At 34.8% G+C, this 27,224-nt stretch overlaps 1 protein-coding gene across 3 annotated transcripts in view; it reads left to right on the forward strand.

The window, feature by feature from the left end:
- The window catches only part of clocka (clock circadian regulator a), a 91,748-nt gene that overhangs the window by 36,115 nt on the left and 28,409 nt on the right, over nt 1-27,224 (forward strand). For all 3 annotated transcript variants that reach the window (XM_048206665.1, XM_048206666.1, XM_048206667.1), the window contains exons 3-7: nt 13,148-13,209; nt 14,841-15,074; nt 16,047-16,139; nt 26,275-26,334; nt 26,859-27,007. In XM_048206665.1, the coding sequence (XP_048062622.1) occupies nt 16,120-16,139; nt 26,275-26,334; nt 26,859-27,007 (229 nt within the window). In that variant the 5' untranslated portion in view covers nt 13,148-13,209; nt 14,841-15,074; nt 16,047-16,119. The remainder of the gene's footprint in view (nt 1-13,147; nt 13,210-14,840; nt 15,075-16,046; nt 16,140-26,274; nt 26,335-26,858; nt 27,008-27,224) is intronic.

Raw genomic sequence — 27,224 nt, forward strand, 5'->3', positions numbered from 1 at the left:
CAAGGAAGCACAAAAAAATGAACGTACAGTACACAAGAGTAAGTACAAACAAGAGTTTGTTGTTAGTCACCAACAGCACAGCAGCTCCAGACGATCAAAACCAAGTGTTACTTACACGAGAAGGAATCAAAGCAGCCTCCGCGTCTGTTTTCAGGCCTTCCCACTTAGCTCTCTTCAGCACTGGAAAGCTTTTCTAATATTAACACGGGTCCTAAAGCACTTGCCCAGTCATAAACCTTCATTCCAGTGATATTCTTTTGAGCTGTTTTGTATTGTGCCCCATCTCTCGTTCTGCTGTTTTTTTATTTTTTATTATTATTTTTAAATCACCCTTTTGCTCATTCTTTCTCCTCGACCATCATACGGTATAAATAATCAGTATAAGTAATCAAAATGCATGTGCTGTGGTTAAATAAAATGGAATGGCCTCAAGGACAATAATGAAAAGTTTTTAATTAAACCATATTGTTGATATAAATAATACTAGAAAAATAAAAGTGCTAGTTATTATGTCGTTTATTTATTTATTTATTTTATTTTTTTTTTAAAAAGAAACATCTAAAATTAATAGTATAGTTTACAGTTTGAACACTGGTAAACTAAAGCGCCTTGTTAGTGGGTAATTAATTCAATGAAATGCAATAAACATAATTTTGACAACTTAGTTGCACAAAAGGCTGTGAATGCACAAGCAAACTTGACTGTGCTAGTCATGGTGTAACTCTGTGGTGGATATGCTCTTCCCGTAACAACATGCTAAAACACAGGCACACAAAGATTTCACAACATTCTTTTACAGTTCGTGTTCTCATTATAATTTTATGTAAGCCTGAATGGCAGATGTGCTCTGCACATGTTGCCCTTAAAGGTACAATATGTAAGAATTTAGCAGTAAAATATCCAAAAACTACTAGGCCAGTGTTATATATTTTGTTCACTTGAGTACTTACAATATCCCAATTGTTTGCAACTATTTGGAAATTGTTAGAAAATTGCAGTTTTAACCAAGGCTTCCGGGACGTGTGAGGAGTCGCCTGTCAATTGCATCATACCCACGTTACCCTCATTTTATTTTGTAAAAAACAATGGAAACACCAAAGACGCTTTAATATTTACATGTTTTAATAGACAAGGGAACAACTGTTTGGTTACGTTTAAAGACAGAAAACATATTGTTGTTATATAGCTCAACACGTTTAGTCTTATTGTTTAAATCTAATTTTCTTTTTTTGCAAGTACCATGCTTTTCCATGCCTCAGAGAAAAACACTATTTTGTGAAGTAGCTAACATAGCATAATCAGATGCAGCTTTATTTTTAGTAACAGTAATACAGCATTTTCTCCATCATACAATACGTTTTAAAATTAATTCCATGCCTTTATCAACACAAGCCATCCAGTATTTAATATGATATTCTAAAATTGATCTAGCTTACTGCAGTGTGCAACAGTGTCTCACAGCAGCCGCTGAGGGAAAGCAGAGAGTAACATTATAACATCATTTTCAACACAGTCAAATGTATCTAATATGATAAACAGAGCTGTTGCCTCATACGCTTGACCGGAAAAGCGGAAGCAGTGCTGACGACTGTGGCATAATAAAGGTTCCGCTGTTCGTGAGGCGTGTGTTGCGCAAACGCTCCAGTGGCCTCTTTCAGCTCTCACAACACTCGGTCCTGCGCTACTTCATACTACAGTAACGTTAATAATCGCATCCATGAACATGATTTCTTCCCTGAGTCCTATCCTGATTATTTTACACCGGCTGTGATGTGAAGACCACATATCCCAAGATTCCACGCTCAAACTTGGCGTCATAAAGCAACGCCTTTGTTTTGAATAGGCCTCTAGCAACCTCTAGCGGACAGACAATTTTACATATTGCACCTTTAACTGTATTTTCCTTTTCAGAGTAATTTTAATCATATTTCAAGCAATTCAAGACCATCATGGAGAACGGTGTGCATCTGAAGTATCTCAGCTGAAGTAAATAATTAATTATTTATTGGCTTTAATATATCGGCCAAATTTTCTTATCGGGACGATAAGTGATAACATTAAAAATGATCATATACCTGATACCACTATGGTGGCCGATATATCGTGCATCCCTACTAAAATTACTAGGGCTGGGTAGGGCTGGACGATTAATCGAAAAGTAATCGAAACCGAAATTCAGAACCTCTAACCGACGTAATTTTCCCATGTCGGTTATTTCGTTTTTTTTAAAATCCTGTTAATGCTTCTCACTTAAAAACATACTACCACGTGTGTAGCCACGTGACAGTCTGGCCTGTACAGTCAACACGCAGGTCAACGCAGAGTCAACACACAGAGACGGCGCACGAGCGGTGAGCCTTGCGTCTTCACTAAACTTTGTCAGTTGTATTTGTTTTAAGGTTTGCCGGTTTAGACATTCAAGTGATTTAGACGATCGGATGTGTATTATTATATCGAGCTACCGTGCTCGCGCAGCTGCATTGTGACAGGAACACTCGTACAAACAGTAACATTAGCTGCACAAAACGTGAAGGAACGCGTCCACTGAGGAGCAGAAAGTTGTTAGCGCTGTCCTGTGATTTATCACTAAAGTAGCTTAGAAACTCAAAAGTAATTATAGCATATATTTTTCTACTTTTGTAAGTAATTATTTACAACCCACAGCTTCACAATTAATAGAGAGACGGTATGATTAATTCACACACGCAATCGCTTTATTACAATTACAAGTGAATTTTGATTATACATTGAAAATGAATGGTGATAAGAGTAAGAGCAGCTTGGACTTGCTTATAAATATCTCCTTTTATGTTTTACACAAGAAACAGAGTGATGTATACGGAAGAGGATTAGGGCCAAACAATAATAAAAAAATAAAACCATCTCGAGATTAAAGTTGTTAAATTTTGAGAAAAAAATCATTACATTTCGAGAAAAAAAGTCGAAATAAAATGTTGAGAATAAACTCGTTAAATTACGAGAAAAAACTTGTTAAATTTCGAGAAAAAAGTCTAGATAAAATGTTGAGAATAGTCATTAAATTACGAGAAAAAAGTCGTTAAATTTCAAGAAAAAAGTTGACAAAATGTTGAGAAAATACTCGTCAAATTACGAGAAAAAACTTGTTAAATTTCGAGCAAAAAGTCGAGATAAAATGTTGAGAATAAAGTCATTAAATTACGAGAAAAAAGTCGTTAAATTTCAAGAAAAAAGTTGACAAAATGTTGAGAATAAACTCGTTAAATTACGAGAAAAAACTTAAATTTCGAGAAAAAAGTCTAGATAAAATGTTGAGAATAGTCATTAAATTACGAGAAAAAAGTCGTTAAATTTCAAGAAAAAAGTTGACAAAATGTTGAGAAAATACTCGTCAAATTACGAGAAAAAACTTGTTAAATTTCGAGCAAAAAGTCGAGATAAAATGTTGAGAATAAAGTCATTAAATTACGAGAAAAAAGTCGTTAAATTTCAAGAAAAAAGTTGACAAAATGTTGAGAATAAACTCGTTAAATTACGAGAAAAAACTTAAATTTCGAGAAAAAAGTCTAGATAAAATGTTGAGAATAGTCATTAAATTACGAGAAAAAAGTCGTTAAATTTCAAGAAAAAAGTTGACAAAATGTTGAGAAAATACTCGTCAAATTACGAGAAAAAACTTGTTAAATTTCGAGCAAAAAGTCGAGATAAAATGTTGAGAATAAAGTCATTAAATTACGAGAAAAAAGTCGTTAAATTTCAAGAAAAAAGTTGACAAAATGTTGAGAATAAACTCGTTAAATTACGAGAAAAAACGTGTTAAATTTCGAGAAAAAAGTCGAGATAAAATGTTGAGAATAAAGTCATTAAATTACGAGAAAAAAGTCGTTAAATTACGAGAACAAATTTCGTTAAATTATGAGAAAAATGTCGTTAAATTTTTAAAAATAAAAGGTTGAGAATAAACTCATTAAATTATGAGAAAAAAGTCGTTAAATTACAAGAACAAATTCGTTAAATTACGAATTTGTTCTCATAATTTAATGACTTTTTTCTCGAAATTTAATGACTTTATTCTCAATTTTATCTCGACTTTTTTTCTCGAAATGTAATGACTTTTTTTCTCATAATTTTACGAATTTGTTCTCATAATCTAACAACTTTTTTCTCGTAATTTAACAAGGTTTTTTTCTCGTAATTTAACAACTTTAATCTCGAGATGGTTTTATTTTTTTATTATTGCTTGGCCTTAATCCTCTTCCGTAGATATAGGTTTGAAACAACATGAAGGGAAGTAAATAATGACAGAATTAGTTTTTTGAGTGAACTATCCCTTTAAGAGCTAAAAAAGGTAAATGACAGTGGAATCCTTATACACAGTCGAAATGTGTATCTTCCATCTTGTGACTGCTTGTGCATGGGTCGGGTACAATTCAAGATATACTCAACTGTATGAAAATATTTGAGAAATAGGGCAGTCTATAGTGTATAGAGCACCTAAGGATAGTTGTGGGTGTGTGTGAGAGAGAGAAACCTCATTTGTTTGAGTGTGTAGAGAGAGCGGAGGAAGAATTTGTTTGTTTGTCATGGTGCTTGTTTGATTATATCTGGTTTTAACCTAGTGCTTTAGGCAGATCTGGTTTGGCTGACTTTGGTCGAATAGGTAAATGTCACTCTGAAAGGTTTTGTTAGCATGTTTCCTTCTGCTATTTCTCACATTTTCCTTCCTTATACTTGATCTTGTTCGCTCTTTATCCTGCTTGCGGTTGGTTAGCTGACAGTTTGTAGACTCTGCGTTTGATTGGCTGGAAACCCCTTTTATTTCTTCCTCAGCATTTTATTGGCTGCTGTTTGTTAGTGGTGAGCTACACCTGATTCCCTGATTTGCTGATTTTGAGTGTGTGGTGACTCAGCCTGCCGCATGATTGGCTGCAGCTGCCTGTTGAGCTGTGATTAAGTCTCAGTAGAAGAGAGAAACTGTGAGCGAGAGAAGCAAAAGTAGGTCACTGGGTCAGCAGGTCAGTGAAGCATCTACTGACATCACAGTTACAAAACCATTGCTCAGCCTACTGTTAAACGCCACAACCACTATGCAGGAAATGCTGGGGACTGCCTTACTTCCTCTTTCTTTTGTTTTTTCGCTTTTATGTCTCGTTTTATCCTTTTTCACCATGATGTTTTTTTCCCGCAAGCCTTCCCCCTCATTTTTCTTCTCGCATGCCTTCTTATCCCTTTTTTCTCTCCCGTACCCTCCTTCACGGCTTTACATGCCTTGCTTTTTGTCAGATATTTTGTGAAATTGACTCCATATCTTGGTGAACAGAAAATATTTGACTGTATCCTACATCCTTTTCCAGTTCTCCATTGCCTCTCCACATGTGGCCTTCTCATGTTTTTCCCAGAATCCTCCCCGTCCCTCCCCCTTTCTGTGTCACCTCCCCATTCAAAGAAATCCTTTGGATTTCTATTTTTGTATGTGCAAATGACATGTTTTATGTGTTTAGGAAATATTTGTGGCACAGAGTCAGAGGATTCCTCTTCCCTTCTTTTCCCTGAAGTGAAGCAATTCTGTTTTGTTGAACTGAAACTCCACCATCATTTTAAGTTATTGTAACTCATACCTGGAAAGCATCTAAATGACAGATATCTTAATTTTACAGCCCACAAACACACTGTAGAACATTAAAAAAGAATTTCTATGATATCTGTCAGGGTTTTTGTGTGCTTTGTTAAACAATCCTGAATCCACTTATGAGCATTCCTGTCATCATTTGGAACCAATCCTAAATGATCCTAATGGAATTTAAAATGATCCTCCTGGATGAACTGAAATTCCCATAGGATTTTTTATTATTATTTTTATTCCTGGATATGTATTGGTAGTCTTTGTAGAGTACAAAATTGTAGGTGTATTATGTTTTATTCCAGGACAGTTGAAGGAAAACATTTCCTTTAAAGGGTTAGTTCACCCCAAAATGAAAATAATGTCATTTATTACTTGCCCTCATGCCATTCCACTCCCATAAGACCTTCATTCATCTTCGGAACACAAATTAAGATATTTTTTGTTGAAATCCGATGGCTCAGTGAGGCCTGCATAGCCAGCAATGACATTTCCTCTCTCAAGATCCATTAAGGTACTAAAATTGTACTTCATGTTAGTACAATGGTTCAATATTAATATTATAAAGTGACAAGAATATTTTTGTGCACCAAACAAACAAAATAACGACTTATATAGTGATGGCCGATTTCAAAACACTGCTTCAGGAAGCTTCGGAAGCGTTATGAATCAGTGTATCGAATCATGATTCGGATTGCGTGTCAAACCGCCAAACTGCTGAAATCACGTGACTTTGGCGCTCTGAACCACTGATTCATAATGCTGATTCATAATGCTCCGAAGCTTCCTGAAGCAGTGTTTTGAAATCGTCCATCACTATATGTCCTTTTTTTTGTTTGTTTGGCGCTCCAAAAATATTCCCGTCACTTTATAATATTAATATTGAGCCACTGTACTCACATGAACTGATTTAAATATGTTTTTAGTACCTTTATGGATCTTGAGAGAGGAAATGTCATTGCTGGCTATGCAGGCCTCACGGAGCCATCAGATTTCAACAAAAATATCTTAATTTGTGTTCTGAAGATGAACGAAGGGCTTACGGGTGTGGAACGGCATGAGGGTAAGTAATAAATGACAGAATTTTCATTTTTTGGGTGAACTAACCCTTTAAACTCCTTTTGATATTCTTCAAGGACATTTTATTATATTGCTGCTCATAATATAATAATAGTTTGAATATGTAGGGGGAGACCGGGGGCAGTTGTAACAAATTTTGGTCATGTCGTCATTACTCAAAAACCTTTTGAAATATTTGGATACAATTTTTATGTCAGTATCTTGTATCTGTGTTCTACTTGTTAACAGTCACCAAATGTTTTTACAAGCAATGTTAGAATCACAATATTGATTGAAACATTAGAAGTCAAATGTTACATCTGCCCCCACATGTAATACCTTCATATAAATACCAATGACCACAATAAACTCTAAAGAATATGGTATATAGTTAAAACTATTCAGTATCCATTACATCCATATTATCCAGAACAATTAATTAACTGCCCTTGCTGTTTTCCTTGGTCTGAACCTAGGCATGCTGTGAACAGAGAGTGTACAGGGCCTACTCAGTAAAATGGATCCACAGGTTGAGAGGCAAAAACCCCTTTATTAAATTATTGTAATCTATCGATCTATTTTGATGTCCTAAGCTGGACACTATTTTGATGGTGTCTGGGGCAATTGTAATGCAGTGTTATAATTGCCCCCGACTGTACCATCCCGTGACAAGCTACCCTGCTAGCTAGAAACAACAAAGCTAATTGTTTGACAAAGATATCAAATGTTAGACAACAGAATGGTCATCAAAACAAAACAGATTTAATTTCATAGACATTAATGGTTTAAATTAAAGACAGTATGAGGGAAATACTATACTGTAACTTTCACAAGTATGAAGCTTTGGCATGCAGAGAGGGATCTCCATAGAGCACATGCAAAATGAGTTTCATGGTTCTGTCTCGTTTCTGATTGGTGTAATTTGAGATGTTACAATTGACCCCTGTTACATTTCCCCCCGGTCTCCCCCTACTAGAAAATGTGATTTTTCTTTTGTTAGAAAATTCCCATTTTGTTTTTGTCCAAAATGTTTGTGTATTTATTTTCAATTCTTAGAATCCTATTTTAAATTGGATATGTGTAGTCCTTATTAGAACTCCATTTTATCGGAATAAAGTTTCACTTCTAGACAGTTAATGTAATCTCAAGAGGAGCTGTGGGTGTTTTAAAATTCTGCCGGATTTGTTTTAAAACCCTTTTGATGTTTTACAGGGATATTTAATGCTGTTGGTTTCATAATAGTCCTATTGGGAATATATGCTAGAAAGATTTTATTTTGTGTTTTGTTGGAATCCTATACACCAACGTTCAAAATATGTTCATCAAGGCTGCATATTTAGTCAAAAATACAGTCATAAAAAGAGTCATATTGTGAATTGTATTTGTATTTTAATGTATTTTTGTTTGTTTTTATTCCTGTGATGCAAAGCTGAATTTTCAGCATCATTACTCCAGTCTTCAGTGTCACATGATCCTTCAGAAATCATTCTAATATGCTGATTTGCTGCTCAAAAAAACATTTCTTATTATTATCATTGTTGAAAACTGCTTTATTGTTGGGGAAATGGTTACTTTTCTTCAGGATTCTTCGATGAATAGAAAATTCAAATAAGCATTTATTTAAAATAGAAATGTTGTAACATTATAAATGTATTTACTGTCACTTTTGGTCAGTTTAATGCATCCTTGTTGAATAAAAGTATTTATTAAAAAAAAAAAAAAAACTTACTGACCCCAAAGTTTCAATCTATTCCAAATTCTAATAGAAATTTCATAGTCTTTCATTTATGTTTTTGTCTTTCTTCATTTACATTTATTGTAATTTAGGATTCTGTTAGTTTGCATCTGGTTGTGTTTCTTGTTTGTGTTGGCTTTCTCTTTCTTTGTCCTAAATGTTGCAGAAGTGGCCGAATTGGGTCTGAGCTGAGTCGGTATGTCGTTTATTTTCTTTTTGTATGTTGTCTGGGTCAGTAGTCACATGTAGTGATCAGTAGGGGGACATAGCTGGTGTGCAGCATGGCGTGACCGGAGCTCCAGACCTGCATGTGACAAGACACTCATAGTACAAATTGAGATTTTCCATTATTACCATTGTTAAGCATCATTTGCACACTTGTTTTCATCTGGTCACCACACCTCCGAGCACCATGGACCATAGTGTATTATATCGATCGTCATGAATCAGTGTGTCTCCACTCCATTTCAGCTAATTCAACTCAGCTAATCAACTAAATAAACTTCCTTCCCAGAGGTTTCTTTGTTGTTATTCCAGCGTTATAGAATTTGATGAGGCTTATATACAAACCATTCAAATGCAATTAGTAACATTTATATCTAGATATCGGTTTACATTTCTGGTGTAAATGTTGTTTGACGTTTGTTTATGATATTACCCTTGATCCTATTTTGGATGCCGGATTTAATAGGCAGTTGGTTCATTCTTCGTTTGTGGTGTCAAGTGATGTCCCTCTACTTTGTAACAGTTGAAATAAACTTTAAATATTAATATAAAGTGTTTGCATAGGGTTAAAACAATTTGTGCACTTTTAGATGTCAAATTTTTGTTTGGAAATATTTAATTAAGTTGGAGAGATTTTATGTGTAACAATCTGCATGTTCCCACCAAACATCGAAGAGTTATCCTGGGATGTAGTTGCCATTTTTAACGTAAATAAAGGGTTATATTGTGAATTTAAATTTTATTTAACATGTACAATTTAATGAAAATATTTTTTTAAATATATGTATATTATTATATTGTATTATATTGTAAAAAAAAGTTCACAAATTTATGTCTTGTGTTATAACAATGGACGTCGTTCCTTTAAGAAAAGGGGGAATTCTATTTGGACTACTTTGTGTGTAGTGGAGTTCATATTAATATTTAATCTTTTTTTATTTTATTTTATTTTTTTTACATTTTTGGACAGTTTCATCATGTTTTAGAGTCTTTGATGTTACCAGTGTGGCACAAGTATTTGACTAAAATTGTCAAAGTGTCCTTAAGATTCTATTTTAATGAATACCACATGACACAACACAATTTAAATACATAGCAATACATTTTATTATTAAAAAAAAATAGCCCTTTTTTGTCTTTTCAAATTCTGTCTCACCACTCTAATTGAAGAATGACTCAGTTGTGTGTAACTTTTCTTTGAGCTCATAAGAATCTGAGGGTGCCTTTAGGTATGCGTGTCCGTTCTGCTCCATTTGTGGATGTCATACGAAAAAGAACCAGCGTCAGAACTGTTGCTCAAAACCGTGTGGTAGCTGATAAGTCACGCTAACTTCTAGCATTACGCCAATCTCTTTGCTGTTATCCTTTTTATAGACCATTGAAATGCCCATAAAGTACAAGCTTGTAAACAAGAACAACCAACTGTTTCTGGCAGAAGGACAAAGACAGTAAAGTGTTCAATCATTAGGCTGTATTTTATGAGTGCTAATGAGCTAAGGTGTTGTGTGACTGACAGAAGGCTCTTCTCTGCAGTATGCAAAAAACAAATAGCTTTATGTGAGTTTTAACAGTGTCCTGGTCTGGGAGCTTTAGGGGTGCTTTCATGCTAGAGAGGACCTGTGTCTGTTTGATGTCAGAGCTTGTTTCATTTGGTTGGTGTGTTTTCTGAAGTTTAGTGAGCACTAGCAAATCATAAAGGTGGTCTAAGGTTTATAGGAAGCAATCCCAGATAGCAATATTTTTTTTGTTTTTTGTTTTTTTTTTTTATTTTATTTTATTTTATTTTATTTTATTTTATTTTATTTTGTTTTGTTTTGTTTTGTTTTGTTTTGTTTTGTTTTGTTTTGTTTTGTTTTGTTTTGTTTTGTTTTGTTTTGTTTTTGTGTTTTTTTTTGTTTTTGTTTTTGTGTTTTGTTTTGTTTTTTTGTTTTTGTTTTGTTGTTTTTTATTTTATTTTATTTTGTTTTGTTTTGTTTTGTAATTTTATTATTTTATTTTATTATTTTCACTGCGCTTTTGATGCTTCATATTACATTTTATTTGTATTCTACACTGTAAAAAATATTCCGTAGTTTTTACAAAATAATTTTGGCAGCTGTGGTTGTCTGAATAATTACGTAAAAGATACAGGAAAAACTGTAAATGCTTTTACAGAACAAACTGTGAATTTTACAGTATAAAACTGTAATTTACAAACAAAATTTGAATGTAAACCAGTAAATTCAACAATGCACACTACTACTAAAATCTGTTTTGTACCTTTAACACATACTGACAACCACCATAATAATGCAAAGAGAAAGCCACATGAAGAATCAGAGTTCATCACAAATAGCTTTTCCATGAGTTGAAGTATATACTAATATAAAGAAGGTGCACAGAGTCATTCACGCAAACGCAAAACACCATCATGGTAACCCACAACACTTACATAATGCAATAAACATTCATTAAACAACAGAAGATGTAACATAAAACCCTAATGTACATAACAAAAAAAATTTTTAAACAAAATTTGTTTTAAATGGAGTGTTACATGGAATTGTGGGAATATCAGTTTACAGTTTTTGACTGTAAATTATACACTGATTTGTTCTTTTTTACATCTAAAAATTGTCAAATTTACAACATTTTACAGTGAAAATTACTTAAAATGTCTGGTAAGAGCTTTTACAGTTTTTCCCTGTATATAGCACGGGAACTTGCTGTTAACCTATTTACAATTTTTTTTCCATAGCGTTTTTACAGTATTTTACCGTTAAAATCACATTCATTTTTTACAGTGTAATTATTTGTAATTTTTTTTTTTTCTTTACAGTAACCATCTTGGCCAGGACATTCTTGTACAAACACATTATAAAAGCTTCTTAATATTAATCATCATAATAATAATAATAATATGCAGAGTTGTTAGCTAGTTACAGTCATTAACAGCTGCTGCAGTTGTTCTTGGTGATGGTACTGACATATCGCCCAAATAATTTGGTCCCAAACAAAAAAAAAATCCATCCTACAGGGGAAATAGGATGAAATCAAACTCTGGTTTGGACTAGACAATCAAACCATGCATGAAAACAGCCTAAATGTTAAGTATTTGAGGGCATTAGCCAATAGACTATATACAGTCTGTGAACTGATGTATTCCGATAGTAGTAATCTTGATAAGAATACGCACTTTGACCCACCTTTTTTCATGATCCCAATACTTATTAAAGGACTGAACTGGGTCAAAGCGGCTACTTTTGTTTGTGAAGTTGTGTAAATTGTTATGAGTCCATCACATGCTTTTTTTTTTTTTTCTTGATGAAAATTATGATGAAAAGAACAGGATGCTGTCGACTATAACTATTCAGATGTTGCCCGTTGATCACTGCAGTCTGCCTGTTCAAGACATGGAAACTTAATATAAATGATGTGAAGGCAATACCGCACTACCACTGCTATATATAGACTGCCCTCAGGGTTGTGTGCCTTTATGACACATGTACTTCCCTGGACTGTGGACACGTCTTGCACATAGACTGTAAAAAAAGTCTTGCAGCTTGTCAGGGTACTACAGCTTCATCATGTCTCACCCAGCTTGCTCTTATGGCTTCTTTCCTGCTGGGTGATTTCCAGTAGAGAACCAATGCCTGTTCTTATTTTACCTGAGTTGGATGAAGGGAGGATTCATACATTTTATTATTTAATAAAATTATTTTGTTCTATTTTATATTTTATTTTATTTTGTTTTAATTATTATTTTTTTTTTTATCTTTTTTTTTTTTTTTTAATTTAGTCTTTTTTTACATTTTATTTTCATGCAAACACAAAAAGCAAACATTTTAAAAGAAAACAAACTTTACAAACCTATATGCATTTCTTTCTTCCGTGGAACACAAAAGAAGATATTTTGAAATTTTTCCCCCTCATATAATGAAAGTAAATGTAAAGTAAATTATTAAGTAAACTATTTCTAGGTGAACTATCAATTTTTTAAATACCTGGCTAGTTAGTACAGTGCACATCGGACTGCAGTTAACTGGTGATGACAGTGAATTTTGTATGTTCTTATGAACGTTTGAACTTCAGCCCTGGTTTTACAGTATTGAATGTTTGTCTTTGGTGGAGAAAGTCTTGCCAAGTCGTCTATCAGGCTTGGAAGTACGTCACAACATCTGTGGTAAAATATCCTGCAGTATTAGGCTGTTTAGTTTATATTGTGATGGACAGAACTGTTAGTCCAGGGATGAAATGTTAAATGTCAGTTAAGCCATGATTTTGGGCAGTGATTATGCTTTTTTTTTTTTTTCTCTGCATTGAAGAATGTTTACCATGCTGATAGGTCAACTTCAAAGTCTTGACTCTTCCCAGGCTTGCTGGGTCAAATTGATGTTTTTATCTTGAACCTGAACGCCTAGTTTTATGAAATCATGTGATTTTATTTTATTAGTTATGCTAATATATTATTAGTTCCTCTAATGTAATTGAAGTCGTTTTCTCAGGAGAATGTTGTTTATGTGACTAATTTCTGTTTCTGTTTGTTTCAGATTTAAGAGCAGATTTACAGGGGTTCAGGAGCGTTGCTGCTATTCCAGAAATAATGACATGAGTGAGTTTATATCTTCCCAAATTATTTCATAAATTACAGTTCAGTTGTCTTGTCTATAAAATTACTGCATAATTTGTTTCTTGCCAGCTATACTTAAATATTTATTCATAAGGGAACGATTTACAATTTTTATTTAATATCTGGACAATTTTTTCATATGACATACATTTTCTTAAAGGGTTAGTTCAGCCCAAAATGAAAATTCTGTCATTAATTACTCACCCTCATGTCGTTCCACACCCGTAAGACCTTTGTTCATCTTCGGAACACAAATTAAGATATTTTTGATGAAATCCGAGAGGTATATCCATAGACGGCAATATAATCAACACTTTCAATGTCCAGAAAGGTACTAAAGACATCGTTAAAACAGTTCATGTGACTACAGTGGTTCAACCTTAACTTTATGAAGCGACGAGAATACTTTTTGTGCGCAAAAACAAAACAAAAATAACTTTATTCAACAGTCTCTTCCCTTACGCAGTTGCCGCAGTAAGCACAGTGAAGGCTTCCGTGTTTAAGTCCGAACGCCAGCTCAGTATTGGCCGACACCATTCATGTGAGCAGCACGACGCATGCGTGTGATGTTGACGAAGAAGCCGGCCAATAATGAGTCGCCGTTCTGACATAGAACCTGGAAGCGCTGGACGTGAACAACATATGAGAATGACACAGAAGAGAACTTTTATTATTGTTGAATAAAGTCATTATTTTTGTTTTGTTTTTGCGCACAAAAAGTATTCTTGTGTTACGTGATATTTTTAGTGATATTTGTAAATTGTCTTTCTAAATGTTTCGTTAGCATGTTGCTAATGTACTGTTAAATGTGGTTAAAGTTACCATAGTTTATTACTGTATTCACGGAGACAAAAGAGCCGTCGCTATTTTCATTTTTAAACACTTGCAGTCTGTATAATTCATAAACAACTTCATTCTTTATAAATCTCTCCAACAGTGTAGCATTAGCCGTTAGCCACGGAGCATAGCCTCAAACTCATTCAGAATCAATGTAAACATCAAAATAAACACTGTACTTACGCGATTAGACATGCTGCATGACGAACACTTTGTAAAGATCCATTTTGAGGGTTATATTAGCTGTGTGAACTTTTTTTATGTTGTTTAAGGCAAGCGCGAGCTCTTGGGGCGTGGAGCACGAGATTTAAAGGGCCACACACCCTGAATCGGCTCATTTCTAATTATGCCCCAAAATAGGCAGTTAAAAAAATGAATTAAAAAAAATCTATGGGGTATTTTGAGCTAAAACTTCACAGACACATTCAGGGGACACCTTAGACTTATATTACATCTTTTAAAAAAAAGTTCTAGGGCACCTTTAACGATGTCTTTAGTACCTTCCTGGACCTTGAAAGTGTTGATTATATTGCTGTCTATGGAGGAGTCATATACCTCTCAGATTTCATCAAAAATATCTTAATTTGTGTTCCAAAGATGAACGAAGGTCTTACGGGTTTGGTCTTACGGCTTTCAGGATTTTCATTTTGGGGTGAACTGACCCTTTAAATTATACATAATTTCTCCTAAACCTAAAATGATTTAAGAAATATGTGTTGAACATGCTACTTTCATTACATATAAATGTGTGATCATAATGCAGATGTTTTTCATAGGAGGGGGTTAGTGCTAACATGTGGTGCCTCCAGTCTCGCACCCGACTGAAAGCACATACACCCCACAGGGACCCACAGCAGGTTGCTCTACCTTGACCTCAGAATCCTCTGATTGACCCTGCACACAAAAACATTCATATTCACACGCACCTTCTTTCTGGCCCACCGATTGTCCTCATCCTACATCCTGTGGCAAGCTTCTCTCTTCCTTCCTTAGAGCAAGCAGGCCTGGAGGTAAGTTTGCTTTTGAATGAATTATTGAATTGTTGTGTTTATTCCACATGGGTCATTGTTACATTTTAATTTAATAATTTAAATCCAAAATGACTTACAAATGAGGAAAAATGCAAGCAATTCATCTTACAAGAGATGGCAATATTGTAACCACTGTAGTGCAAAATAAAGATGTCAAAAGTACCAGTAGTGTATTAGTAAAAAAGAATGGCATAGTAAAACAAAATACCGTCATTCTTTCTGCTGTAAACAGTATATAAACACAGTCATTTTGTCTTATGTTAAAGTCGGCATAGAAAGGAAGTTGTCATCATCTTTTCTTCCCTATTGTGACGTATATCAGAGTGAAACGACTTCTCGAACAAGAAAAAATGTTGGAAGGGACTTTATGTCCTGGAATTGATTGGATCATTGGGTGGTTGTGGTTTGCTATTGCTGTGATGCCATGTGAGTGACAGGTTGCCCCGCCCTCACGCCAGCAAACACGTCACCAGAGAAGAGATGTTGCTGCATGTGGGAGGGGAATTTTTAAAAAAATAATGACGTGCATGGATAAATTATTTCATAAAAAAATAAGAATTTTGTTTTCATGGTGAATTTAACAGATGGAACAAAAACAGATGTGTGTTAAAGTATTGGGTCTTTACATTTAGACATTTCAGTCTAAATGCAACTAAATAGACATTATGTTTTTTTTTTATTATTATTATTGTTATAAATGTTTTCTAATCAATTCTGAACCTTGCTGTTAGATACCTGAAAAATGTCAAGCATTATCTACTTTGTCTTTATTCTATTTTTTTTTTTTTTTCTTGAAAAACTGTATTGACTGCTGAATGTTTGGTATCATGACAGCCCTAATACAACAGTAGAAGTGTAAAAGTAGAGAAGATTTAAGCCTGCTAAATAAACACATTTAAATTGCATTAAATAAATGTTTTTTGTTGTTGTTGTTGTCGTTTTGTTACCCAGGTTAATGTACAAATGTCTACCTCACGCTTAAAGGTCCTCTCTCTACAACTGCGACCCTGAACACACTACAAAAATGACCTCCAGCATAGACCGGTAAGTCTTTGGTCGACCCCAATCCATCCTTTGAAGAATCGATTCCCTTAACAATAGCCAAAATCTCCAACATGTATGAGAAAAGCACAGTACAACAATAAAATGGCTAATAAACATCTCCATTATCAGTCAGTCAGTTGGTTTGTTAAATGATATTCAGAGTTCATTTGAAACCAAGGCAGTTCCTGTCCTGCATCTTTTGCCTGACACCGTAACCATGGTTACAGTCACGGTGCAGAAGAGATGAAGCGCTCATATTAAACAATCTTAATATCTACGTTCATAAACAGCTTTCCTTCCCTCTAACATGCAAATGTAACACACCCATGGCCGGTTGCTATAGAGACAACAGTGAATGGAATGACATTAAACATGCCCACTCTGGCCGGCCTCGATGCTCCCGGCTTTTTTCTAACTGGTCGGGCCTGTTGAGTGACAGTGAGATGGGCCATTGTGTGGCAGCAGTGTGGAATTTTTCAGGCTAATCTCTGGATTACCGCCACGCTGAATAGAGCAGCAGCTCCATTTTCTTCTCTCAAAGGTTTCCAGGTGAAGTAACTGGAGATGGCACCGACGGTCAAAAACAGGGACTTAAAACCATCACCATATGGTGCTTGCACAATCTGTATTTTCTTACCTTATTCAGTAAGTCGGTATCTTTTGAAGAGTCATAAATCCTCTCATCTCTCAGACATGCGTGAGCTGTAAGTGGCTCATCACGCTGGACATGTTCTTGCCTTCAAACACATCTAGACAGAACACAGGGGGATTTCAAATGCATTTTACAGTCATTTTAGCTTTACAAATTTTGCTCACGGTTTGTGTTGATTGATTTTGAGTGAAAAAAAAAAAGGAAAAAAGTCCACACCTCTTACATTTATTTGATGTTCAGCATACTGAGTTGCATTTTATACTAATGTCTATATTACATGCATTGCATGTATTATGATAACAATGTATTAATAATGTTGTATAAGCTGCTTAAGGAAATAATTACATATTACATATTTATTATATTAAGTATTTATTTAGTAGTTTATTTAGGTTATCATAATGTAGAATTTACAAATGTATTATACACATACTATTAATTATTATTTAGCTAATATTTTATCAGTTGCCAGATAATTAACACAATAAATGTGCTGTTTGCTTTTTATTTTGTAACTCTGGTGAAAATAAACATTTTTATATATCAAATTTAATGCGTTTTAAATGTGCGTTATATTGGATATTAAATATTATATGATTCCGCACCATTGGAAAAGTTGAATTGTTGCATGTTGCTGTTTAATGTGTAGCAGTTAACATTATTCATTGTATAATATAAAAACGTACCCCGATGGAACTCTTAAAGGTGCCATCGAGCGTTTTTTTACAAGATGTAATATAAGTCTAAGGGGTCCCCTGAATGTGTCTGTAAAGTTTCAGCTCAAAATACCCCATAGATTTTTTTAAAAAAAAATTTTTAACTGCCTATTTTGGGGCATAATTAGAAATGCGTCGATTCAGGCTGCGGCCCCTTTAATTGCACACGCTCTCTGCCCCTCTGAGCTCTCGACTCTATCATTGCATAAACAAAGTTCACACAGCTAATATAACCCTCAAAATGGATCTTTACAAAGTGTTTGTCATGCATGCTGCATGCACACATCGGATTATGTGAGTATTGTATTTATTTGGAGGTTAACATTTGATTCTGAATGAGTTTGAGGCTATGCTCCGTGGCTAACGGCTAATGCTAAACTGTTGGAGAGATTTATAAAGAATGAAGTTGTGTTTATGAATTATACAGACTGCAAGTGTTTAATAACGAAAATAGCGACGGCTCTTGTCTCCGTGAATACAGTAAGAAACGTTGGTAACTTTAACCACATTTAACAGTACATTAGCAAAATGCTAACAAAACATTTAGAAAGACAATTTACAAATATCACTAAAAATATCATGATATCATGGATTATGTCAGTTATTATTGCTCCATCTGCCATTTTTCGCTGTTATTCTTGCTTGCTTACCTAGTCTGATGATTCAGCTGTGCTCATCCAGACGTTTTGCCCTTGTGTAATGCCTTGTTCATGGGCTGGCATATGCAAATATTGGGGGCGTACATATTAATGACCCCGACTGTTACGTAACAGTCGGTGTTATGTTGAGATTCGCTTGTTCTTCGGAGGTCTTTTAAACAAATGAGATTTATATAAGAAGGAGGAAACAATGGAGTTTGAGACTCACTGTATGTCATTTCCATGTACTGAACTCTTGTTATTCAACTATGCCAAGGTAAATTCAATTTTTAATTCTAGGGCACATTTAATACTTTTTTTTAATTATGGGAAATCTTTAATTTTCATACTGTAATAGTACTACTTGTTTAAATTTAATTTTATTTTTTTTAATTGAACAGGTCATGTGTGAAGGGTTTTTGTTTAAGATTTTTTTTTTTAAAGAGTTTTTAATTAGCTTTTTATAATGTGGTAGGCTGTTACGTATTCATATTCGCCCTTCCTGAAGTGAGACTGAAGTGGGACTGGTCTTACCTGCTGTACAGTTAAGCCAAAGTGAAACTACCAAGCCCTTGAAGTGCAAACGGTAACATTTAGACTTCACCACGCAGTGACATCTATCATGACTGCCTTTGTTAATATCTACACATTTGAACCTCTATGACTTTGGGACATGTTGCAGTTTGTTAGTCACGGTTCTCTGGTTTTCAGCTGTCATTAATTCTCAAGTTCTCACATCTCATGTTATAGAGTTTATGTCAGGTTTAAGTTTTAAAATATGCTAAAAATGCGCATAAGTGGGGCAAGTAAAACAATATCAGTAAACCAACACGTCAGATTAAATTTAACTAAAAACCTAAATCTTAGTCCCAGCATTACTTGTTAAACATCCAGCGGGCTCTTTGCTGTACATTCCAGCATTAAGTTATCACACAATTTTTCTTGTTGTTACAACCAAATTTGTTCAGACATTGTTCTGTGGGATGTCTGATGTAGTTAATGATGTTTTGAATTGTCATACCTTATATTTTTCTCCCACACACATATTTGACATTTTCCGAACACCGTCTGACAGTAACTTGGGTGAAACCCAGTCTATAACTTCTTGAGTAATTGTGATTGTCAAAACTGGCAAATGTTAGTTTTGAATATTGTAATGTTTGGCAGGTCAAGCTATAAGACTTCAACGTTGCGACTTGAGTTCAACTCAGGAGTGTCAAGTCCACATATCTGATATCCACTGATAAACATTTAATTGAGCAAATCTAGGTCAAATGTGTGTTGAACAGTTCTGGGCTGCTTTAAAAACTCTTGAACAAAAGTTACTATTAGGGTGAATACAGATGAAGTAGGATACTTAAGCTTTATTGAGAATTATGTGTACATTACTTACATAATTTATTGCTTAATTTATTCCTGTGATGGCAAAGCAGCCATTACTCCACATTTCACTGTCACATGATCCCTCAGAAATCATTCTAATATGCTGATTTTGTTCTCATAAAAACATTTATTATCAATTATGAACAGATGTGCTGCTTCATATTTTTGTGGAAACTGTGAAGCATTTTTCAGGATTGTTTGTTGAATATAAAATTCAAAAGAACAGCATTCGGGTATTTTTTTTTTTAACAATGTAAAATTCTTTACCGTCACTTTTGATAAATTTAATGATTCTTTGGTGAATAAGTGTGTTTTGTTTTTTTTGTTTTTTTTTTGGCCCCCAAACTCATGAACAGTAGTGCAAATGATGACAAAATTTTTATTTTTGGATGAACCATTCTATTTAATTTATCCTAAAAGAACATGGGACATTGCCATTGCCATTTGGATCTTATTTGAAAAACATTGGCCAATCAGGAAGTCTACTTTATGTGTTCAACACTGCTGAAATATGTTTTCCTTTTGGCTTCTAGCTCAAATATTGGCTCTTCATATTTGCCAATGCCAGTAATTGATGCCTTTTGGTAAACATGCAGCACTATAAGATACACTCTTTTCTTTTTCCAACCCTTAGCCAAATTTACATTTAATAATAAAACATTCATGGTTAATTGACTCTTCGCAAAGACCCTTAGTTGCTGTTGCTACTTCTGACAAGCCATGGCACTCTCACGCCACAATGTTTTCATGCAGTGAAAAATACATTGCAGAACAAAGAGGACACTGACAATGCACCGACAGACAAAACAAAGCAGGTTACTTTTGGTATGAAACAAAGTTTAAGCTTTCAATTTTTGACCCTTTTTTTTTTCCAAATAAATTCAAATAATAAATACCATCTTGCTCTTTAATGTGTTGTAACAGATCGCTGTAACACCTCAGTTCAAGCGGCATATAAACTGTTCATCTCATAGTTATAACATGAAATAGGCATGAATGAACATCAGAAGGTATGTTTTCAGATACACTTTCTTCAAGCTCAAGTCCACCGACGTTTGTTTGGCAGACAAAATGGCGGGATACGGTGTTATGATTATTCAGATCGCCTGTACAAACTCCCGGCGAAGGGTGAATCCAGGACACGTTGCACCTCCTTGTATGCTTTGTGATCAGTACTGCGCTTTGAAACTAGATCTTTGGCATCAGTTGACATCTTTATTGCATTGTTGTGGTCAACTGTTGGTGTGTTTGCTTTACAGGAGTCAGGAAGATAGCGGACTAGTGACTTAAACAGTCACTCTGTCTCTCACGACACAAACACTATTAAAGTTAATGATCAGCCATCCACATCCTCTATGTGCGTGTGTCGGAGAGAGAACGGTGAAATGTTAATACACAAGCACTGCATTGTTTTTGTAGCATAAATGTAGGTCATCATGTTTTTATGCTTCTAATTGTTCAAATTAGCTCAGTTTCAGTATACTTAAATGAGACGCATGTTCAAAACAAGTCGTTTGTAAAGCAGTCGGATATATCGTGTGAGAAAGAAAATGCCACACTATGAGCGTGCAGTGACTAATGGACTTGTTTGTGTCTTCGAAACAATTACAGCTCTCCTCTCACTTTAATGTGTGTGAGTGTGTGTCCTGTCGCTTTGTGGAGGGTCTTTTAGATGCAGCAACTTTAAGCCTAAAGACAGGTGTGGAATGGGGTCATTCAGTCATGAGCCGATACACCAATCTCTAATGCTGGCAGTGTGTCACGCACGAGGCTGTAGTGGCAGATGCAGTGACGCATTTGGAAGCAAATGATGAAGGTGGGGTGTGTGGCTTAAAATGCAACCGAAGCATTCAAATGCAGTTCATACATTATGTGATGGTATTACAACTCTAAGGCTGGAAAACATACTAAATGCATGTTATGTTCAATAAATATGTGTCCTCTTTTCTGTTTGTAATGGATGAATGAATGAACTGATATCTGTATTTTAGTATACTCCTAAAAGTTGACTTCAGCATATACAGTATTTGCATTTAACATATACAGTCTTTCTCTTCTAGCAAAACTCACAAAAATATTGATGAGTCATCTTGCACTAATGGGCGTGTTCTGATTAGCTGTAGAAAGTAGCCAATTATGGTTTCTAGCTATCTATGATGTACAATAACGTTCAAAAGTTTGGGGTCAGTATGTTTTTATTATTATTATTATTATTATTATTATTAAGAAATTAATACTTTCATCCAGCAGACACATTAAATTGATCAAAAGTGACAATAAAGTCATTTGTATGTTACAAAAGATGTCTATTTTAGATAAATTCTGTTCTTTTGAACTTTCAACATAAAATAATCCTGAAAACGCAACTGTTTTCAACATTGATACTAATAAGAAATGTTTCTTGAGCAGCAAATGAGAATGATTTCTGAAGGATCATGTGACACTGAAGACTTAATGGCTGCTGAAAATTCAGCTTTGCCATTTTTTATTTTAAGAGAGAAATGAATACTTTCATTCAGCAAGGACATTAAATTGATCAAAAGTAACAATAAAGACATTTATAATGTTACAAAAGATGACTATTTTAGATAAATTCTGTTCTTTTGAACTTTCAACATAAAATAATCCTGAAAACGCAACTGTTTTCAACATTGATACTAACAAAGACTATAGAATAACACAAGACGTGTCACTCATATTGTTTTGAATTATGGGAGAAAGTGGAACGTGCAATATGGCGGAATAAGTCCCGCCTTCTAAATAAGAGCCAATCGCGACTGGTAAAGGCATGCGCGTCACTTCAGCGGCCGTTAGAATCACCGGTTTCTATAGAAACAGCCAGACGCGCGCCTCCGAAGAGACGCGCATTTAGGTCTGCGCATGCGCATTAGCTTGATCCAGCCTGAAAAATAGTTGTTTTTTGTCATGATTCGAGCGTTTAGAAACTAAATTTATGAGCCGGTTGTTGTTAGATTTCATTGTTGATTTCAAATATGAAATTTAATCGTAAGGTTGGCGAACAGTTTTGGAGAATTTGATGTTTCCCCATTCGAAGAGATTGCATGATGCCCAGGATGCCCGAGAGGCCGCCGAGTCAAATGACTTTGATACTAATAAGAAATGTTTCTTGAGCAGCAAATCAGCATATTAGAATGATTTCTGGAGGATCATGTGACTCTGAAGACTGGAGTAATGATGCTGAAAATTCAGCTTTGCCATCATAGGAATTAATTACATTTTAAATTATATTTAAATAGAAAACAGTTATTTTCTAAATATTTTTTATAAAATAAATGCAGCTTTAATGAGCATAAGATAATTCTTTCAAAAACATTTAAAAATCTTACTGACACTAAACTTCTGAACAGTAGTGGAAACTAAAATGTAGTGGCTATATCTTTTTTTTAAATAAAAAGACAAGGCTTTTGTAAGCCCTTAAGTAGGAAATAAATCAACACAGGAAAAATTTTACTCGTCAAGCTATTTTATGGGCTTTTTTACACCTAATTTCTTGTTTAGTTTATTCACAAGTGTAAACTGAAATTATTTGGCTATTTTTTGACTCTTTTCTTATTATTTGTCCTGTTTAAATTTTCTTAGCCAATCTTACCGCTTCGTATTTTATGCGGCCACCATTTTGAACAGATGGCTTTGTATTCACAGAGCAGATATAAATATCTTTTTGTTTGGCAGCCAAATCAGTTGACGTCAGTGTATTTTTAAACTTGCTAATAGGTGTTAGACATTTTCATTGTTTTTTTCAACTTTATTTTCTTTTTCTGTTTCCTGTAAAACTGCGTTTTGCATCTGTATTCTAAATTAAAAATGCAGGTTTCACATGCAGCAATAATATTGACCATATAATGTGGCATTATTAGAGCAGTGGGTGCTTTCTTACTCAAACACACAGTCACACACCCACAACCATTGATGCAAATGGACTGGGGCAAGCTCTGGATTGTTTATGTAAAAATGTTGGTAATGGACACCCAGCGGCAGAGCAAAATGCACATTGGTTTATTTACCCAGCCGGTTGTTTGTACTCATTTTTCTCGTAACTTTGCAAATACACACTAATATGGTTGACGAAAAACATTAATTCACTTGTGTACATGCACCACTCTACCTACATACAATAAATTATAGGTCATTGTGATCTCTGCAGTTCCAGAGACAGACACACATTTGAACACCCTGTGAAAAAGACCTGTTATCTCAAGGCTAAAAAAGACAGAGTGGCTGTCATGTCATGTTGAGATGACCTTAAAAAGATCATACAGAAACTGTCATTTACTCCCTCAACCTCATGTCTTCCTAAACCCATACTACTTTCTTTGGATCTGAGAAACTGCTATGACATCAGTCATGAAATCAAGACCATTACATGACCATTACAAACTGTTCTCAGATCCTCTGCCATGACCAGCTGGTCTCGCTTTCTGTCTTGTGCTCACAAAGCAGCTGAGTCAGAGAACACTGGGTATCTAAATATACAGTACACTGACACACACACATACACACATACACACACACAGCCCATAAAGATCTTTATATCCGCCTCTCACTGCCACCTCCACTGCTGACCTACTGCCTGTTTAATCAATGATTTATTGCCTGACCTGATTATGATGAAATAATGTGGGCCTTAAAAGAAATGGCTTGGACATTTTCTTGGTATAGTCATTTTATATTTTCTCATTAACTTCCTCACTCATTTACTCAACCTCATGTCGTTCCAAATGTGTTTGCTAAAAAAAAAAAAAAAAAAAAAACCCACAAAAGATGTTGAAGATTGTTCAACACACTCTTTTCCATGCAATTGCAATGAATGGGGACAGAAAGGATGTCAAAATAGCGATTCAAGCATCAACAATATTTGATTCAGGGCATTAATTGTTCTTTTGAGTTGGATTTTTTTCAATGAATCTGTGCAGTTCACAAAACCATTCTGAATGATTCATTCACAAATTCCTTTGTTCTGACTCAATGATTCAGTTCTAGCAGTTAAAGGGATAGTTCATCATTTACTCACCTTTATGTCATCCCAAATGCATAAGACTTTTGTTGATCTTGGGAACACAAATTAAGATATTTTTAATAAAATTAAAAATTTCTGTTCCTCCATTGAAAGGCCATTCCACCAAAACATCAAAAAGTTCATAAAATATCGTAAAAGAAATCCAAGCATGTTTGAGCTTTCAAATACCATATCTAATGTGCTCTATGAATTAACACTGATCAGTGTTTATATGTGAATAAAATTTAAATTAAATCTGTTCATAAGTGATCATTTCCCTTCAAAAGACTTTAATTAAACCCCTCAATTCATATGGTTTTACAATTAGTTTTAGAAAAACATGAGTAAAATGACAGTTTTGAAGCATGAAAGCATTTCCAGTTGGAACTTTCATATTGTGTTTCGACCGCAGGAACCAGGGTCTAAATGAACCTCCGGGTAAAAATTTCCCCCTCAGAAAGTCCCTGCTCACGAGGTAGTACCTTTTCAAAGTTTAGGAACTTTCAGGGGTGGAACTTGGGCACTGAACATGCTGATTGGTTGACTCCATGCAGCATTTTATTTCAACCACCATTTTTAAAAGTCTGTTGCGGAGCTTAAAAATTACGACCGATGGACTGATGACAAGGTTTAGGCTTAACACTAGAACCGCCACGGGGTATGTTTTTCAAATGTACATAACAGATTTTCAGTAAAATACCCAAGTCTCCCAGTCATTGACTCTTACTAAAATTGTGTTATTTGCAATGCCTTGTTGTTAAAAATTGTTTAGATAAAACCAGGTTTAAAAAATGGGGCATTTATACCTAAAACCGCCAGCAGGTCAAATTTACCCCTATATAATTCCTTTATTTTCGTGCTGTGTTTGAGCAACATGTAGGCTTACTGTAAACAGTCACACAACGCACATTCAAATTAACATGTTTTAGTCTACAATGTTCAAACTCTGGATTAATTATTTAATTTAATTATAATATTATTTTTTTGCCGTTTTTATCATGTATTGTTTGCTGTTCCTATTTAGGGCTTTTTATGAATTACCCCAAGTTTATTAATGTTGTTCTCTTATTCAAATTATAAATTATATAACTAAACAAATTAATAATTAATTAGGTGAAACTGTGCACTTGAATTTGTCGTTGCATCATAATGTTGTTACATCCTATGCAGTGCAGTGAAATATTATTGCTTTTTATTGTTTATTTAGGGTATTTTAGTCATTTAAATAACATGGGTTATCTTAATATGTGATTAATGACATTTTTTATATAATACAGTGTAATACAGCATAATACAGTGACATAATATGTTTTTTAGCCATATCAAAACAGTAATCATGTGCATGGGTAAATTTTACCCGCTGGCGGTTTTAGGTAGACAACGACCCCTGGCTGTTGTAGTGTTAAGCTTATATGTGGAGGACGAAATCCAGCGGGAACTGGAAAGTCATGCGCAGTCCTATGTCACCGGACTAATCTTCACGGTACGTTAGACGGCAATGGAAACGCAGACAGCAACAGATCCGGTGGGAAAAATGTTCCTGGGACAAATTGTTCCGGGTAATTTCGGTGGAAATGCGGCTGATGATTTCAATTTCAGTCTGTTTCTCACACAAAGATATTATATGGGAGGGGTGAGGAATGAAGCTTTGATTGGCTGGGCATACAGCTAGGTAGAGCTCACATTGGTCAAGTTGGTCTAACTGCTTTTACTATTGGTCTCTTTTCAGGGATGACAGCAGTATCTTTGATGGGTTGATGGAAGAAGATGAGAAGGACAAAGCAAAAAGGTGATTAGACATATAAAACATTATGAATATGATTGCTTAATGGGAATTTCTTTCTCTTACCCAAGACAAACTCATACTATGAACCAACCCCTCATTCCATTATCTCACGCAAAAGAGTGGTTTAAACATGATTCATTACACTAGAGGTTTGTGTAGACAAGTGCTTTTTCATGGTTGTATATCTAAAGTGGTTTTGCACCAGGAATAGAAACTAGTGTGACCTAGTTATGACAGTTTAAACCTGAGTGCACATATTCACCCTCATCTTCTGTATACATTCACAGAACCGTGAAATGGTTTCTCTCAGCATTGCAAGATTTTTCTCAGATTAGATAGTGTCCAATTATCACTTTTAGGAGTAAATTGTACAATTTGAGAGAATGAATAGATAGTTAGATGACGTGTGGTTTAGAGCTCAACTGTGACTTTGAAAACATCTGAAATACCAATGAAATTATGTTATCTTAAAGTTAACGGTTGATTTCCACTGTGGAATTTTCCATCTCATGTTTTTCCACCTACAGAGTATCTAGGAACAAGTCGGAGAAGAAGAGGCGAGACCAGTTCAATGTGCTCATCAAGGAACTGGGCACCATGTTGCCGGGCAACACCCGCAAGATGGACAAGTCGACCATCCTACAGAAGAGCATTGACTTCCTGCGCAAGCACAAAGGTTACTGTAGCGCCACACCAATCATTAGTAACCAGGGGCCGTATTCACAAAACATCTTAAGGCTAAAAGTAGCTCCTAACTTGCCGATTTAGGAGAAATAATGGGAGTGTCAGTCCTAACTTTAGGAGTCCTAAATTTTTGCTCTAAGAGTATTTCACAAAGCATTTTAGCATTAAAACTAGCTCCTAAGTCTGTGAAACGTTAGGAGTAGTCAAGA

The sequence above is a fragment of the Megalobrama amblycephala genome, linkage group LG11 (assembly GCF_018812025.1).
Source record: "Megalobrama amblycephala isolate DHTTF-2021 linkage group LG11, ASM1881202v1, whole genome shotgun sequence".
Taxonomy (NCBI): domain Eukaryota; kingdom Metazoa; phylum Chordata; class Actinopteri; order Cypriniformes; family Xenocyprididae; genus Megalobrama; species Megalobrama amblycephala.